This window comes from Eurosta solidaginis, chromosome 4 (assembly GCF_040869045.1).
Source record: "Eurosta solidaginis isolate ZX-2024a chromosome 4, ASM4086904v1, whole genome shotgun sequence".
NCBI classification, from domain to species: domain Eukaryota; kingdom Metazoa; phylum Arthropoda; class Insecta; order Diptera; family Tephritidae; genus Eurosta; species Eurosta solidaginis.
The window spans coordinates 272402731-272419717 of NC_090322.1; the positions used below are offsets into that span (position 1 = coordinate 272402731).

Below are 16987 nucleotides of genomic sequence, written 5' to 3' on the forward strand. Positions count from 1 at the left end.
CAAGGTCAGGAAAAATCAACATCGGCATAAAACATATATAGGTCCCAACCCACTAATTTGTAGGTAAAAATAAAAACAAACAAAACGCAAATCGGAAGAGAAACACGGTCTTAATCTTCTCGGAGGAATATCGTGACTTATATTTATTTCATTTTTAATAAATTAAAAAAAGGGGTTGCTTGTGCTGGTCACGTAATTTATGGGTGATTTAAGGGGTTGATAGCGCAATACAAAGCTTTATAGCTTCAAGGCTTCCGCTACCCAATTGTCAACCTCACCTACGCGAGGGGAGTCCTGTTACAAAATTGAATGTATCATACAGCTATTTAGCAGGCGAGGATCTGGCGGCCCCAAGTTCTTCATAGAACTAGGGGTGGGGTGGGCTAATACTTTAATGGTGTTTTTTTTTTATCGGAACGCACCGGATCTATACCCGGCAAAGGACCATCAACATCGATAACAATCCCCAAATGCTTCTGGGAGTGTCTCTATCCTTAATGCAACAACGTTATTTATACATGTCCAAAATGTCGGGGGAGGTGTCAAAAGATATGTGTTAACCTCGGTAACAATGCTCCAAAGGCGGGAAGGACGGATTTTGTGTCTTTGCAAAAGATATTTGCAGAAAAAGTTGAAAGTTTTCTTGTGGTTGTAATTTTGATGATTTTGTTATACACACATACACTTATGCAGAAAAGCGTTTTTTGTGAATGTAATTTTGATCCCCAAAGCGGTGTTGGACCTACCCAAGATAATTTTTGGTAATAGTCTAGAACTGGGGTCGACTGCTATTATAATTATATTCACCCTTATTCTGCATTTCGATTACGTTCCCGTTCTATGCTCCGCTTTAATCGAAGTTGGGTATTCTTCATTACGACGGAATCGTAACGAGAAGAGGAAGAGCAAATGATTTTTCGTAATCAGCTGTTTGTACGGAATGTGTGAACATTGGAACAAAATATATTAAAGAAAATTTGTAAAAAACACTGAAAAACGCTATTTGTAAAAAAAAGCAATAGAATATATTTCCGCAGTGTTATATTTTTTTTAGTGAAGTGCTTTCATCATTGTAAGTGTGTTTTTGTCGTTCTTTTGGCCAATTCCCTGCCGTGGTCACCAAGTTTTGTTAAAACGGATTCCTGCACTAATATAGTTGACATTTTCTGAATTTTATGTATGCTAATTGCATTGCACTGGCCTAAAATACTTTATAAAGATTTATTTATTCTTTCCGCAAGGATTGTTTACGTTTTCGCTTCACCTTCCTCTACTCCGGCAGCTTGATTTGGCATATAACTGGACCCAACGAACAGACACAAATTATAGCTGTCTATTATAATGGAATCAATAGCCGCGGCATTATTTGTGGAGTTGGAACGCAACGCATACGAAAATGGCCATGCGAGAATGGAAAGGCAAATATTGCGAGATTTGTGTAATCCATTTGAGCTGAGTTACCTATTGTAAGAAATTGAACTTAAAAGTGGTACAGTTTAATGACTTATTTTCTTATTTGGGTTCAAAAAAACTTTCGACTTAATAAGGATGCTTTCAAGTATGTGTTAGATACTTTTGCGGGGCAAATACGTCCAAGGACTTCGACATCGGCATGTTGATTTTTACCTGGAAACATATAAAAAACAAGTAAGGAAGGCTAAGTTCGGGTGTAACCGAACATTACATACTCAGTTGAGAGCTGTGGAGACAAAGTAAGGGAAATCACCATGTTGTAAAAGGAACCTAGGGTAACCCTGGAATGTGTTTGTATGACATGTGTATCAAATGGAAGGTATTAAAGAGTATTTTAAGAGGAAGTGGGCCATATATCTATAGATGGACGCCATTTAGGGATATCGCTATAAAGGTGGACCAGGCCTGACTCGAGAATTTGTTTGTACGATATGGGTATCAAATGAAATGTGTTAATGATAATTTTAAAAGGGAGTGGGCCTAAGTTCTATAGGTGAACGTCTTTTCGAAATATCGCCATAAAGGTGGACCAGGGGTGACTCTAGAATTTATTTTGTACGATATGGGTATCAAATAAAGGGTAATAATGAGTATTTTAAAAGAGCGTGGGCCTAAGTTCTATAGATGTACGCCTTTTCGAGATATCGCCATAAAGATGGACCAGGGGTGACTCTAGAATTTGTTTGTACGATATGAGTATCAAATGAAAGGTGTTAATAAGTATTTTAAGAGGGCGTGGGCCTTAGTTCTATATGTGGACGCCTTTTAGAGATATCGCCATAAATGTGGACCAGGGGTGACTATAGAATTTGTTTGTACTATATGGGTATCAATCATGGGTGTTAATGAGTATTTTAAAAGGGAGTGGGCCTAAGTTCTATAGGTGGACGCATTTCGGAATATCGTTATAAAAGTGGACCTGGGTTGACTCTAGAATGCGTTTGTACAATATGGGTGTCAAACGAAAAGTGTAATATAATAAGTGTTTTAAAAGGGAGTGGGCCTTTGTTCTATGGGTGGACGCCTTTTCTGGATATCGCCATAAACGTGGACCAGGGGTGACTCTAGAATGCGTTTGTACAATATGGGTATCCAATGAGAGGTGCTAATGAGTATTTTAAAAGGGTGTGGGCCTTAGTTCTATAGGTTGACGCCTTTTCGAGATATCGCCATAAAGGTGGACCAGGGGTTACTCTAGAATTTGTTTGTACGATATGGGTAGCAAATGAAAGGTGTTAATGAGTAGTTTAAAAGGGCGTGGGTCTTAGTTCTATAGGTGGACGCCTTTTCGAGATATCTCCATAAAGGTAGACCAGGGTGACTTTAGAATTTGTTTGTACGATATGGGTATCAAATGAAATGTGTTAATGAGTATTTTAAAAGGGAGTGGGCCTTAGATCTATAGGTGGATGCCCTTTCGAGATATCGCCATAAAGGTGGGCCAGGGGTGACTCTAGAATTTTTGTGTACGATATGGGTATCAAATGAAAGGTGTTAATGAGTATTTTAAAAGGGTGTGGGCCTTAGTTCTATAGGTGGACGCCTTTTCGGGATATCGCCATAAAGGTTGACCAGGGGTGACTCTAGAATTTGTTTGTACGATATGGTAGCAAATGAAAGGTGTTAATGAGTATTTTAAAAGGGCGTGGGCCTTAGTTCTATAGGTGGACGCCTTTTCGAGATATCGACATAAAGGTGGACCAGGGGTGACTCTAGAATTTGTTTATACGATATGGGTATCAAATGAAAGGTGTTAATGAGTATTTTAAAAGGGAGTGGGCCTTAGTTTTATAGGTGGATGCCTTTTCGAGATATCGCCATAAAGGTGGGCCAGGGGTGACTCTAGAATGTTTTTGTACGATATGGGTATCAAATGAAAGGTGTTAATGAGTATTTTAAAAAGGCGTGGGCCTTAGTTCTATAGGTGGACGCCTTTTCGAGATATCGACATGAAGGTGGACCAGGGGTGACTCTAGAATTTGTTTGTACGATATGTGTATCAAAGGAAAGTGTTAATGAGTATTTTAAAAAGGAGTGGGCCTTAGTTCTATATGTGGATGCCTTTTCGAGATATCGCCATAATCGTGGACCAGGGGTGACTCTAGAATGTGTTTGTACGATATGGGTATCAAATTAAAGGTATTAATGAGGGTTTTAAAAGGGAGTGGCCCTTAGTTGTATGTGTGAAGGCGTTTTCGAGATATCTACCAAAATGTGGACCAGGGTGATCCAGAACATCATCTGTCGGGTACCGCTAATTTACTTATATATGTAATACCACGTACAGTATTCCTTCCAAGATTCCAAGGGCTTTTGATTTCGCCCTGCAAAACTTTTTCATTTTTTTCTAGTTAATATGGTAGGTGCCACACCCATTTTACCAAGTTCTTTTCTAAAGTTATATTTTGCGTCAATAGACCAATAAAATTACCATGTTTCATTCCTTTTTTTGTATTTGGTATGTAATTATGGCATTTTTTTCATTTTTCGTAATTTTCGATATCGAAAAAGTGGGCGTGGTCATAGTCGGATTTCGGCCATTTTTTACACCAATACAAAGTAAGTTCAGATAAGTACGTGAACTGAGTTTAGTAAAGATATATCGATTTTTGCTCAAGTTATCGTTTTAACGGCCGAGCGGAACGGAAGATCGACTGTGTATAAAAAATGGGCGTGGCTTCAACCGATTTCGCCCTTTTTCACAGAAAACAGTTATCGTCCTCGGAGCTAAGCCTCTACCAAATTTCACAAGGTTTGGTCAATTTTTGTTCGACTTATGGCATTAAAAGTATCCTAGACAAATTAAATGAAAAAGGGCGGAGCTACGCCCATTTTGAAATTTTCTTTTATTTTTGTATTTGGTTGCACCATATCATTACTGGAGTTGAATGTTGGCATAATTTACTTATATGCTGTAAAGATATTAACTTTTCTTTTAAAATTTGAATTTAAAAAAAATTTTTTTTAAAAAGTGGGCGTGGTCGTTCTTCGATTTTGCTAATTTTTATTAAGCAGACATAAAGTAATAAGAGTAACGTTCCTGCCAAATTTCATCATGATATCTTCAACGACTGTCGAATTACAGATTGCAAAACTTCTAAATTACCTTCATTTAAAAGTGGGCGGTGCCAAGCCCATTGTCCAAAATTTTACTAGTTTTCTATTCTGCGTCATAAGCTCAACTCACCTACCAAGTTTCATCGCTTAATGCGTATTTGGTAATGAATTATCGCACTTTTTCGATTTTTCGAAATTTTCGATATCGAAAAAGTGGGCGTGGTTATTGTCCGATATCGTTCATTTTAAATAGCGATCTGAGATGAGTTCCCAGGAACCAACATACCAAATTTCATCAAGATACCTCAAAATTTACTCAAGTTATCGTGTTAACGGACAGACGGACGGACGGACGGACGGACATGGCTCAATCGAATTTTTTTTCGATACTGATGATTTTGATATATGGAAGTCTATATCTATCTCGATTCCTTTATACCTGTACAACCAACCGCTATGCAATCAAAGTTAATATACTCTATGAGCTCTGCTCAACTGAGTATAACAATCATCATCAAGCCTTTTACGTTTCTTAACAAGTTTTTCTTACATTTTTGTTAAAATTCTGTTATAAATTAATAAAAAAATAAAAAGAAAATATTTTTCCGCCAACTAATTTGCAACTTAGAAAAACGGAACTACGATCGAAATGCAGAATACACAAAATCGAACGATTCGAAGTTGGATCCAAAGATATTGGAACTCAGAATACCAACACCCCTATTCTGCATTTCGACTTGGATTGGAATTTTTTCGATTTGGCAACTTTTATTCTGTGTTCCAATCCCTTTCGATCCAAATTCAAATCGTTCGATTTTGTGTATTCTGCATTTCGATCGTAGTTCCGTTTTTCTAAGTTGCAAATTTGTTGGCAGAAAAATATTTTCTTTTTATTTTTTTATTAATTTATAACAGAATTTTAACAAAAAAGTAAGTAAAACTTGTTGAGAAACGTAAAAGGCTTGATGGTGATTGTGTTTTATATTTCCAACACAAGTGCAGTATGAGACGTTGGCTAATTTAATGGCAACAAAGCGGGATATGATGACTCCTGGGAAGCCAGCCTTCGCACAAAATGTTTGCTTCGCTTGTATTTTCTCCTCTTCACTTTGTTCAAATGTTATCCACCGGGGGCATACATTTGGTTGCATTACATCCAGAAACGTAGACAGTGACTTTGACACTGTTGACTATCCCATTCCTACATTATAATCCGCCCCTATAACATGCTGGTAACTGCCTTCTGCAAAAAATCTCAAAGCAGCTACTACAATATTAAGGACAGATGTCGATGCCGAAGTCCTTGGACGAATTTGCCCCGCAAAAGTATTTGACACATACTTGAAAGCATCCTTATTAAGTCGAAAGGTTTTTTTTTTGAACCAAAATAAGAAAATAAGTCATTAAACTTTACCACTTTTAAGTTCAATTTCTTACAATTCGTCACTCATCTCAAATGGATTACACAAATCTCGCAATATTTGCCTTTCTTTTCTCGCCTGGCCATACTCATATGCGTTGCTTTCCAACTCCATAAATAATGCCACGGCTATTGATTCCATTATAATAGACATCTACATTTTGTGTCTGTTCATTGGGTCCAGTTATATGCCAAAGTAAGCTGCCGGAGTATAGGAAGTTGAAGCGAAAACGTAAACAATCTTTGCGGAAAGAATAAATAAATCTTTATAAAATATTTTACACCAGTACAATGAAATTAGCATCCATAAAATTCAGAAAATGTCAACTATATTCCTGCAAGAATCCGTTTTAACAAAACTTGGTGGCCACGGCAGGAAATTGGCCAAAAGAACGACAAAAGCACACTTACAATTATGAAAGCACTTCATAAGCACTAACACTGCGGCAATATATTCTATTGCTTTTTTTTTGTACAAAATGGCGTGGATAATAAAATATAAACTTTTTTCAGTGTTTTTTACAAATTTTCTTTAATTTATTTTGTTCCAATGTTCACACATTCCGTACAAACAGCTGATTTCGGAAAATCATTTGCTCTTCCTCTTCTCGTTACAATTCCGTCGTAAAGCAGAATACCTAACTTCAATTGAAGCGGAGCGTAGAACGGGAACGTAATCAAAATGCAGAATAGGGGTGCAAAATTGCCAAATCGAAAAAATTCCAATCCAAGTCGAAATGCAGAATAGGGCAGATTAATAATCCGAAGGCGGAAAATAAAAAATTCAACTCGTTCAAAAATTATTCACTCCTATTCTGCATTTCGATTACGTTCCCGTTCTACGCTCCGCTTTAATCGCAGTTTGGTATTCTGCATTACGACAGAATCATAAAGAGAAGAGGAAGAGCAAATGATTTTTCGAAATCAGCTGTTGGTACGGAATGTGTGAACATTGGAACAAAATAAATTAAAGAAAATTTGTAAAAAAAAAACACTGAAAAACGTTTATATTTTATTATCCACGCCATTTTGTACAAAAAAAGCAATAGAATATATTGCCGCAGTGTTATATTTTTTTCAGTAAAGTGCTTTCCAAAATTGTAAGTGTGATTTTGTCGTTCTTTTGGCCAATTCCCTGCCGTGGCCACCAAGTTTTGGTAAAACGGATTCCTGCACGAATATAGTTAACATTTTCTGAATTTTAAGGATGCTAATTTTATTGCACTGGCCTAAAATACTTTATAAAGTTTTATTTATTCTTTCCGCAAGGATTGTTTACGTTTTCGCTTCACCTTCCTCTACGCCGGCAGCTTGCTTTGGCATATAATTGGACCCAACGAACAGACACAAATTATAGCTATTATAATGGAATCAATAGCGCGGCATTATTTATGGAGTTGGAAAGCAACGCATACGAAAATTGCCAGGCGAGAATGGAAAGGCAAATATTGCGAGATGTGTGTAATTCATTTGAGATGAGTGACGAATTGTAAGAAATTGAACTTAAAAGTGGTAAAGTTTAATAACTTATTTTCTTATTTTGGTTCAAAAAAACTTTCGACTTAACAAGGATGCTTTCAAGTATGTGTTAGATACTTTTGCGGGGCAAATACGTCCAAGGACTTCGACATCGACACATAAAATATTTTTCCGCCAACAAATTTCCAACTTAGAAAAACGGAACTACACAAAATCGAACGATTCAAAGTTGGATCGAAAGAGATTGGAACACAGAATACCAAAATTGCCAAATCGAAAAAATTCCAATCCAAGTCGAAATGCAGAATAGGGCTGATAAACGAAAAACCGAAAAATGACCCGCGGGTCCCTCCGAAACCGGAATGGGATCCATAATATTTTTGCGCAGAACACCTTTCTGCATTGGTGACCTTCGGCCGCGCTTATAAAAAATTACCCTGGCCGGTGTACGAACGGGGTGGGATCAAAATTAATTTGTAAAAAAAATGTATTCAGTGCACAAAAACGTTACAACAACCACGTGAAAATCGCCAACGTCAACTGCAAGTTTCTCCGGACAGAAGATAGATAGATAATTAATTGAGGATCGCACTGCGAATATTGGTCTATTGTGCCCTCAACTGCTTCACAGCACCTCATCCAAGCCGACTTCTCTGATGAACCCTAGCAGTTCAACTAGCTTGAGGGATTTGATGTGAGAATGCTCTGGCAATGGTGAGCCCAAAAACTTAGCCCTACGTCTTGAGATTTCGTCACATTCCAGGAGTACATGTTCCGCCGTCTCCGCTGATCGATCACAAAATCGACATGTGTTGTTCGATAGTATGCCCAGCTTCTGCATGTGGCTGTTCAGTCTGCAATGTCCTGTAAGAATAGCTGTTAGGATCCTCAGGTGATCTTTCGACAGGCCCATTAATGCCCTATATCGAGTTGTGTTGTAGCCCCCTAGCAGTAACTTAGATTGCCTTCGGCCTGGCATATTGCGCCAGTGTTCTTCCCTCTTTCCCCTTTCTTCTACTAGTAGATGCCCTCTGATTTCCTGCGGGCCTACTGGCAGGAACGGCTCAGGACCAATAGGTCATGTCGTTGCTGCCTCTCTTGCCAGGCTGTCCGCTTGTTCATTGCCCTCCACTCCCCTGTGGCCAGGAAGCCAGGCCAACAACAGTTTGTTGTGTGCTCCTAGGTGATTTAGCTTTCCAACGCACTCAAGGACTAGTGCTGATTTTATTTCAGACGCCGAGATCGCCTTGAGGGCGGCTTGACTGTCACTGAGTATGGCAATTGTTTCATTGGAGTATTCGCGGTGAAGGTTCAGGTCAGCACACTGGCTTATAGCGAATACTTCCGCTTGAAAAATGCTCAGGTGTGCTCCCAGAGGCGTTGATATCTTGGCTCTGGGTCCAATGAGGGGACAGAAACCGGACAGAAACTTTTCTTGTATTTTTCATATCAAAAAGTTATAGTTTTTCTATCAAATTAATGTAATGTTTTTATTTTATGGCCTTAATAACTAGTTTTCAGACATTAAGTTGAAGTTTATGGGTTTTCGAGTGCAAACCAAAAAACCTTGATTTGTAACTGGTACATATAGATCAGGGCCCCTTAAAGGGCGGATTAATGGTGACTTATAACCATAAAGCCATAACCAGATAAATCAGCTGATCGAACCTACCTTATGGCTTATGGAAAGGAATGTAATCGATTAATGGTGCCATACCATAACGCTAACGCCATAGCCAATCAATTGGTTTTTGGTTTCTCGCCATATCCATAACCTAAAAATATTTGAGTTGGTGAATTTAATAACTTTTTTTAGATTTTCTTCATTGTTTTGGATACGTTATGACTAAGATACTTATTTTTTTGTGGAATATGTTTGTAATTTTTTGCGTTTTCGTCATTTTTATGAAATTTTCACGATTTTTAGGTTAAGGCACCATTAATCGATCACATTGAGATGGTTATGGATATGGGTATGGTTACGCCTATGACGTTAGGGTTAAAAGCCAAATTAAACTTCCTTAAGCTGGAGACATTGGTGCTTTATCAGTAACCGTATCGGTAACCTTTTAACAGCTGATTCGACCAACCTTATGAGAATCAATGCAATCGATTATTGGTGCCGCTAAGGTCGTAACCGTATCGTAGCCAACCAATTGGGGCTTGGTTTACCGTCGTAACGATAAACAGCTGCTTACGTTAGGGATACGGATACAGCGATACGACATACGGCACCAATGACTCCGGCTTTAACCCTAACGTCATAGTCGTAACCATACCCATATCCATAACCATCTAAATGTGATCGATTAATGGTGCCTTAACCTAAAAATCGTGAAAATTTCCAATTAGGCCAGTGCAATGAAATTAGCATCCTTAAAATTCAGAAAATGTCAACTATATTCGTGCAGGAATCCGTTTTACCAAAACTTGGTGGCCACGGCAGGGAATTGGCCAAAAGAACGACAAAAACACACTTACAATTATGAAAGCACTTCACTCAAAAAAATATAACACTGCGGCAATATATTCTATTGCTTTTTTTGTACAAAATGGCGTGGATAATAAAATATAAACGTTTTTCAGTGCTTTTTTTTTCTCTTTACGGTTCTGTCGTAATGCAGAATACCAAACTGCGATTAAAGCGGAGCGTAGAACGGGAACGTAATCGAAATGCAGAAGAGGGGTGAATAACTTTTGAACGAGTTGAATTTTTTATTTTCCGCCTTCGGATTATTAATCAGCCTTATTCTGCATTTCGACTTGGATTGGAATTTTGTAATTGTGTTTATTCCTTGTATTAATGTTATGTGTTTGCTTAACTAATACTACGTTTTTACTTAGATATTCAGGTACATTTTCACTTTTAATATTAAATATAAACTTCATAGCGTGAAAAAAAATCTTTTGCTTTACACTTAACCAGTTCAAACTTTTCAGCATATCAGCCGTACGAGTATCTCTAGGTTTTTTAAGAATAAATCTCATTCATCTGTTTTGCATCTTTTGAAGTTTATCTATTTCTTTGTCTGACACAATGAATAGAATAGATGGGCAGTTTACAAAGTGCGGTTCTATAATGGACTTATATATAATTATTTTGTACTTTTTTTGAATATATTTGGATGTTCTCTGCATAACCCCAATTTTTTTCGCAACTTTCTGGACTGTGTAGTTTATATGTTCTTCAAACTTGAGTTTGTTATCAATTATAATTCCCAAATATTTTATACTGTCAACTTTTTGTATGCTTTCATCATTTATTTTTAAACCAATTATATCCTCATTAACGTTCCTCCTTGTTATTATCATAAATTTCGTTTTATTTATATTATTATTATCCACGCCATTTTGTAAAAAAAAGCAATAGAATATATTTCCGCAGTGTTATATTTTTTTTAGTGAAGTGCTTTCATAATTGTGTGTTTTTGTCGTTCTTTTGGCCAATTCCCTGCCGTGGCCACCAAGTTTTGTTAAAACGGATTCCTGCACTAATATAGTTGACATTTTCTGAATTTTATGGATGCTAATTTCATTGCACTGGCCTAAAATACTTTATAAAGATTTATTTATTCTTTCCGCAAGGATTGTTTACGTTTTCGCTTCACCTTCCTCTACTCCGGCAGCTTGCTTTGGCATATAACTGGTCCCAACGAACAGACACAAATTGTAGATGTCTATTATAATGGAATCAATAGCCGTGGCATTATTTATGGAGTTGGAAAGCAACGCATATTAGTATGGCCAGACGAGAATGGAAAGGCAAATATTGTGAGATTTGTGTAATCCATTTGAGATGAGTGACGAATTGTAAGAAATTGAACTTAAAAGTGGTAAAGTTTAATGACTTATTTTCTTATTTTGGTTCAAAAAAAAAAAAAAAAATTTCGACTTAATAAGGATGCTTTCAAGTATGTGTCAAATACTTTTGCGGGGCAAATTCGTCCAAGGACTTCGGCATCGGCATGTTGATTTTTACCTGGAAACATATAAAAAACAATCATTATCAAGCCTTTTACGTTTCTTAACAAGTTTTACTTACATTTTTGTTAAAATTCTGTTATAAATTAATAAAAAAATAAAAAGAAAATATTTTTCCGCCAACTAATTTGCAACTTAGAAAAACGGAATGGTATGGTATGGCACCATTAATCGATTACATTCCTTTCCATAAGGTATGTTCGATCAGCTGATTAACTGGTAATGGCTTTATGGTTATAAGGCAAGGTGCACATGAGGCTACGCGTCATAGACGCTGCAGGTGATATTTGTACGCTTGATGCCGAACACATGTATTTGAATGGACAGCTGTATTCGAGGCGTCAGCTGCATGAAAGCGACAAAGCATGAAATTTTCGTGTAGCTAAGCGTACAGCAATGTTGGTCGCTGAGCGTACGTACGCTTGAAAAAAAGAAGAACAAGATATTTGTTTACATTTTTTTGTATGCAAATTTGTGTAATTCGTTAAAAAATGTTACTTTAGTTAATAAAAGTGCGTGAAAGGTATATTACCAAAGCGAAAAAGAGTATTAAACACCACAACAGCTCGGTTAGACATTGTTGGGCGTTTAAAAGGCTAAAAAGTGTTGGAAACTAGAAATCACTCTTTTCTCTAGTCCGCGGTGGTTTAAAATTGCGTTTCATAATTTACAAAGGGGATGCAAACAACGTTTAATACCTATTTTCCTTTGGTTTCGGGGACGGATATAGCTGAAGAAATTTAATTTTTTCAATAATTGTTTGCTTTTTGTAGCGACGCTCGAAAGAAGGGTAATAGTCTAGTTGAGGGGTCGACTGCTAATACGCTACCAAAAATATGGAGAGAGGTGTCAAACGACGCGTATTAATCTCGAGAACAATGATCCGATGGCGGAAAAGAAAAATTTTATCTCTGTCCGGAGATATTTGCATTTGAAGTTGGCGATTTCCATGTGGTTGTTGTTGTGTTAGTACCCCCCAAAAAAATTGTGCATCACCGTGGCGGTAGCCACGGTTATACCACACACCCGGACTTGGCATGGCGTAGCCCAGGGTTATTTTTTATAATCGCGGCCGAAGGCCGCCAACGCAGAAAGGTGTTCTGCGCAAAAATACTATGGATCCGACCCCCGGTTTCGGAGGTACCCGCGGATCTTTTTTCGGTTTTTCGTTAATATCTTTTGAACGCGTTAAAATTTTTATTTTCCGCCTTCGGATTATTAATACTGATGTCAAGACGCGCCGTTTGACACCTCTCTCGATATTTTTGGTAGCGTATTAGCAGTCGACCCCTCAACTAGACTATTACCGAAAGAAGCTTCGTGTGCAGATCTTGAGGCGCAGAGAAATTGTAGCTATATGAAATATCTTGTACGCGCCTATGCGCGCGGCCTCGTGTGCACCTTGCCTAAGTCACCATTAATTCGCCTTTAAGGAAGTTTAATTTGGCTTTAAGAGTCTTTCGTATAGAATTACCTAGCATCGAAAATATATCGATATTATTAAAGGTTTTGACAACCAAGAACCCATCGATATCTCCTTTACATAAAACAGTGCCGAAACCGATATGTTATTGTGATCGACATTGACATTTGTTGTGAGTTCTGCGTTAATTTGGTGAATAGTCTGGTTATATAAAAAGGTTTGCAATTTTTACGAAAATCTGCCAATTGTAAATGTGTTCTGCCGTCATTTCCTTATACAAATCAGTGAATGTATTTTCCTTAAGGTCATCAAAAATTTCAATAGTTTTCTCTTTATTTGCAGGACTAAATTATCCAACATGCTGCGATCCGTTACTTTACTCGTAAACAAAACGACCAAAGTGTTGCTCTCCACCTCTGGATCGCCTAGTTTTTTGATTGGAACTAACGGAGTTTTCGGTCCAGCTTTTAACAAATTGGCTTTGCGACAACAACAAACCATGCCAGTGGTTGATCCAAAAAATCCGTTACCGAAACAAAGCGCCTCACCTTTTGGAAGAAATCAACCAAACATGGTAGAATGGTCACTTGCTCGTTTAGATGATCTTTTAAATTGGGGTCGTAAAGGTTCTATATGGCCCTTAACTTTCGGTTTGGCTTGTTGTGCTGTTGAAATGATGCACATCGCTGCGCCCCGCTACGATATGGATCGCTACGGTGTTGTGTTTCGTGCATCGCCGCGTCAGGCAGATGTTATAATTGTTGCTGGTACTCTCACCAACAAAATGGCTCCTGCGCTTCGCAAAGTATATGACCAGATGCCTGAACCCAGATGGGTAATTTCAATGGGCAGTTGTGCTAACGGTGGTGGCTATTACCATTATTCATATTCTGTCGTTCGTGGATGTGATCGTATTATACCAGTAGATATATATGTGCCCGGCTGTCCACCAACAGCGGAAGCACTAATGTATGGTGTATTGCAATTACAAAAAAAAGTAAAACGCATGAAAACACTGCAAATGTGGTACAGAAAATAAATGAAAAATTTACGATGTAGTGTATCCATAGTATAATAAATGATGTTGGCTGTTTCATTGCAAAATTAAAATAAATCTGTATTTTTTAGCAAATTTTTTTTTGTACATTATTACACACTGGCATAACACACTATGTAGGTTTGAAATGTATATCTGCGACGAGCGCTACATGGTCCGATGGAAAAACAACTGAAGGGATAGCTATATGACAGCGCAACTCTTCTTCAGTGGGTAGTGGAACAACCTGGAAAGATGGAATTAGAGAATTGGTTAAGTCGCGTAAAGAGATTATAACCTGTTGCACTTCTAGACCATCAGTTTGATAAAATATATAATCCAGGCATGCAGCAAATGCATGTGTAAAGTTGGTGTAAGGAGGTGTGCCGCATGCTGATTTCATTCTGAAGGGTTGTGTAAGGCTAACATTTTGAACTTTTTCCTGGTCATCTGCAACTGGAAAAATTAGAAGAAAATACGGCTATATACCAACAAAACCCACTGCTTATCCAATCAATAAAATCTTCTCCCACGCTCCCTTCCGTCATTAATTTGTAGATACCACATTCCGGCACGCTATTGAAATCACCGCAAAATATCAATGACAACTCTCCTTTATTTGTTAAATTAAGTTTTAACATAGTTTCTTGATATATGTGATCCACATAAAGCATGGCGAAGCCGATTTGTAAAAGTCGTATGTGATCTGCGTCCGGATGGAAGTACAAATGCGTATTCGCCATAAGTAAATATCTGTCATTACTTCTGCATTTCAACACCAATATCTGTAAAAGATTCATTTGATTAAGTATTGATAGTACTAGAATTGAATAGGATATAGAACCATGTATGTATAAATGTACAAACCTGAAGCGTGGTGGAGCGATCGCAAATACGCTCGACGAGTTTCTGGTTTCTTTTAATCTTGTTCCATAAATCGGTGAATTGTGGAAGTGTACGTATACCTTCACCAATATTAAGTTCATATTTACCCAATAAATCAAATCTTGATTTTCTATAAAATATTGCGATACCTTCCCCACATGTTCCCTTTTGATCCATCACGCCATTATAGCCCAATTCAGCCGAATCAAAAGCAGGCACCAAATCGAAATCAAAAATTTTTAAATCGACTTCCTGTAAGCATATTATATCTGCATTGTAACCAATTAATTCTTTTAAATATAATTGTTTGCGATAGTCAATTTTTAACGCATATGGCGGACAGTAAGGAAATAGGTGAGTGCGCGTGTAATCACTATCAGCATAGAGATCAGCAAGTATATTATATGATACAACGCGAAAAGAGTCTTCGTCCAAGCTTCGCTTGGTAAAGCAATGTCTTGTTTCAAATGGACACTCTCCAGGACCAGCTTGCACTTCGGCTTTAGTGATTTGTTCCACCCACGGACCGAAGTGACCAAATTCATCACCAGGTGTTAGCTGAAATTTTAAATAATAACCTATATCATTATTAGTGGTTTCATAATATAAGCCGTTGCCGCAATTTTCCCAAATGTCCTTAAGACGCAAGTCTCCACTTTTTGGCTAAATTAAACATACAATATAGTGAATGTAGTTTTCGTTTTCAATTCGGTAAAAGAAAAAAACTTAACTTACCATTTTCGCCTTATACCATTTGCCGATACTGTAAGCTCGACCGGCGAATTGTAGTTCCAGTTTACTTGGGTAAACTCTGTAACCGGCCAGTATATTTGCAGGTAGGGTTAAGTTTAATACCCATGGGACGTTGTATACTATTTGGAAGGTTTGGTCAATGACACGAAATTGTAAGTCACTTAGTTTTTCTTCCAAGAGTTTAGCCAAAGTCATATTTTCGATTTTTTTGTTTATATTCGACCTCAAAATTTCTACAGGAATCTAAATCAAATTCAGGTTAATTCATATTGATTTGAAACGTAGCGAACTTACCTCTTCATTGCTATATACTGGTGGTGGTGCTCTTGTTTGGGATGGTGTTTTTTTCTTGCCTTTTTTGGCTTTTTTATTTAACTCTTTTTCTATATTGTTTCTAATGCGATTCAAAGCATCGTCTATGTTTTCATTTATTTTTCGGCAAAAATTGAACTCCCTATCCAATCGCAAAGTTTCATTTATATATCGAAAGCTGATGTGGAGTTCCTCATTATCACCATTACGACGTAAGTAAACTTTATCCATATCGTATTTAGTGCGATGAGTGTGCGAATCACGAGAACTCAAAATCCAAGCAGCTTTGTGTGAATCTATGACTAAACTTAATAACTTTTTATTAAATTTAACTAAGGAAATGTTTGCCTTATGACCTAAATAAAAAAATGAACACAAAATCCTTGAGCAAAGAGGCATTTGACAGATTGGCGAATTTGTTGCAATTATTGGGAACAAAAATTGACACATAGAGATGGCATGAAATGTTGATTGTTAACGAATAAACAGGACGATGTGTATATACATATGTATGTACATACATGCATACGTTTTTACATAGCTATTTTGTAATATATCACCGTAAATTTTACCAAGCGCAACTAACAGCTGATCGGTGAAAATTCGCACATTCACACGCACAGTTCTCGACTCAGTTTCAAAAAAAACTTTAGATTATTTAATTCAAATTTTAAAGTGAGATAATCCTTACAAATTTATGTATACAGAATATATATGGCGTTTTTGTTGTTATTAAAACAATAGTTTTATTTATATTAAATCCTTTATCATTTTTTTTTAACTTTGAAAAAACTCCGAACACCATTCCTTCATTATATGACATTCGACCATTGTAAACTTTACCAAGTAGCGCAACTACCCTACAAGACAGATACCCGTTACCTAATCGATTACTTAGTCGTTACCAATAACTTGGTCACCAATTATCGTCTTAATGATTTTTACATTGTTGTCGTGAAAAAGGAAACCCATGCGCTCTCTCAAAATAGTGTACGTGTGACTCGCTTTCTCGCTCTTACCTATTGTGTTTTCGACATTCCTTCTCGCTCGATGTTATTTACATTTTTAAGTTACTTCATTAGGTATGTTTTCGTTATCGCTAACCAAAACATATACAACAACAACACAGGTAACTGACCTATCGGTTACCCGTACCGGTTACCTTCTG

At 37.2% G+C, this 16987-nt stretch overlaps 2 protein-coding genes across 3 annotated transcripts; one reads left to right on the forward strand and one right to left on the reverse strand.

The window, feature by feature from the left end:
- The first annotated feature begins 12918 nt into the window (after positions 1–12918).
- Positions 12919–13947, forward strand: ND-20 (NADH dehydrogenase (ubiquinone) 20 kDa subunit). The gene is made up of 2 exons (XM_067786163.1): positions 12919–13050; positions 13176–13947. Exon 2 carries the CDS (start codon positions 13192–13194, stop codon positions 13870–13872), a length of 681 nt encoding a protein of 226 aa, XP_067642264.1. The 5' UTR covers positions 12919–13050; positions 13176–13191; the 3' UTR covers positions 13873–13947.
- Positions 13669–16270, reverse strand: LOC137251488 (2',5'-phosphodiesterase 12). Of its 2 annotated transcripts, none has more exons than XM_067786161.1 (6): positions 15802–16270; positions 15490–15750; positions 14737–15417; positions 14372–14654; positions 14168–14325; positions 13669–14116 (listed from the first exon to the last, which is right to left on the reverse strand). In XM_067786161.1, the coding sequence occupies exons 1-6, from the start codon at positions 16267–16269 to the stop codon at positions 14003–14005; spliced, it is 1965 nt and encodes a 654-aa protein (XP_067642262.1). In that variant the 5' UTR covers position 16270; the 3' UTR covers positions 13669–14002. The 2 variants fall into 2 exon arrangements, with proteins under 2 accessions (XP_067642262.1, XP_067642263.1); XM_067786162.1 differs by having other exon boundaries at positions 14168–14319; positions 15802–16269.
- Between the last annotated feature and the right edge of the window lie 717 nt (positions 16271–16987).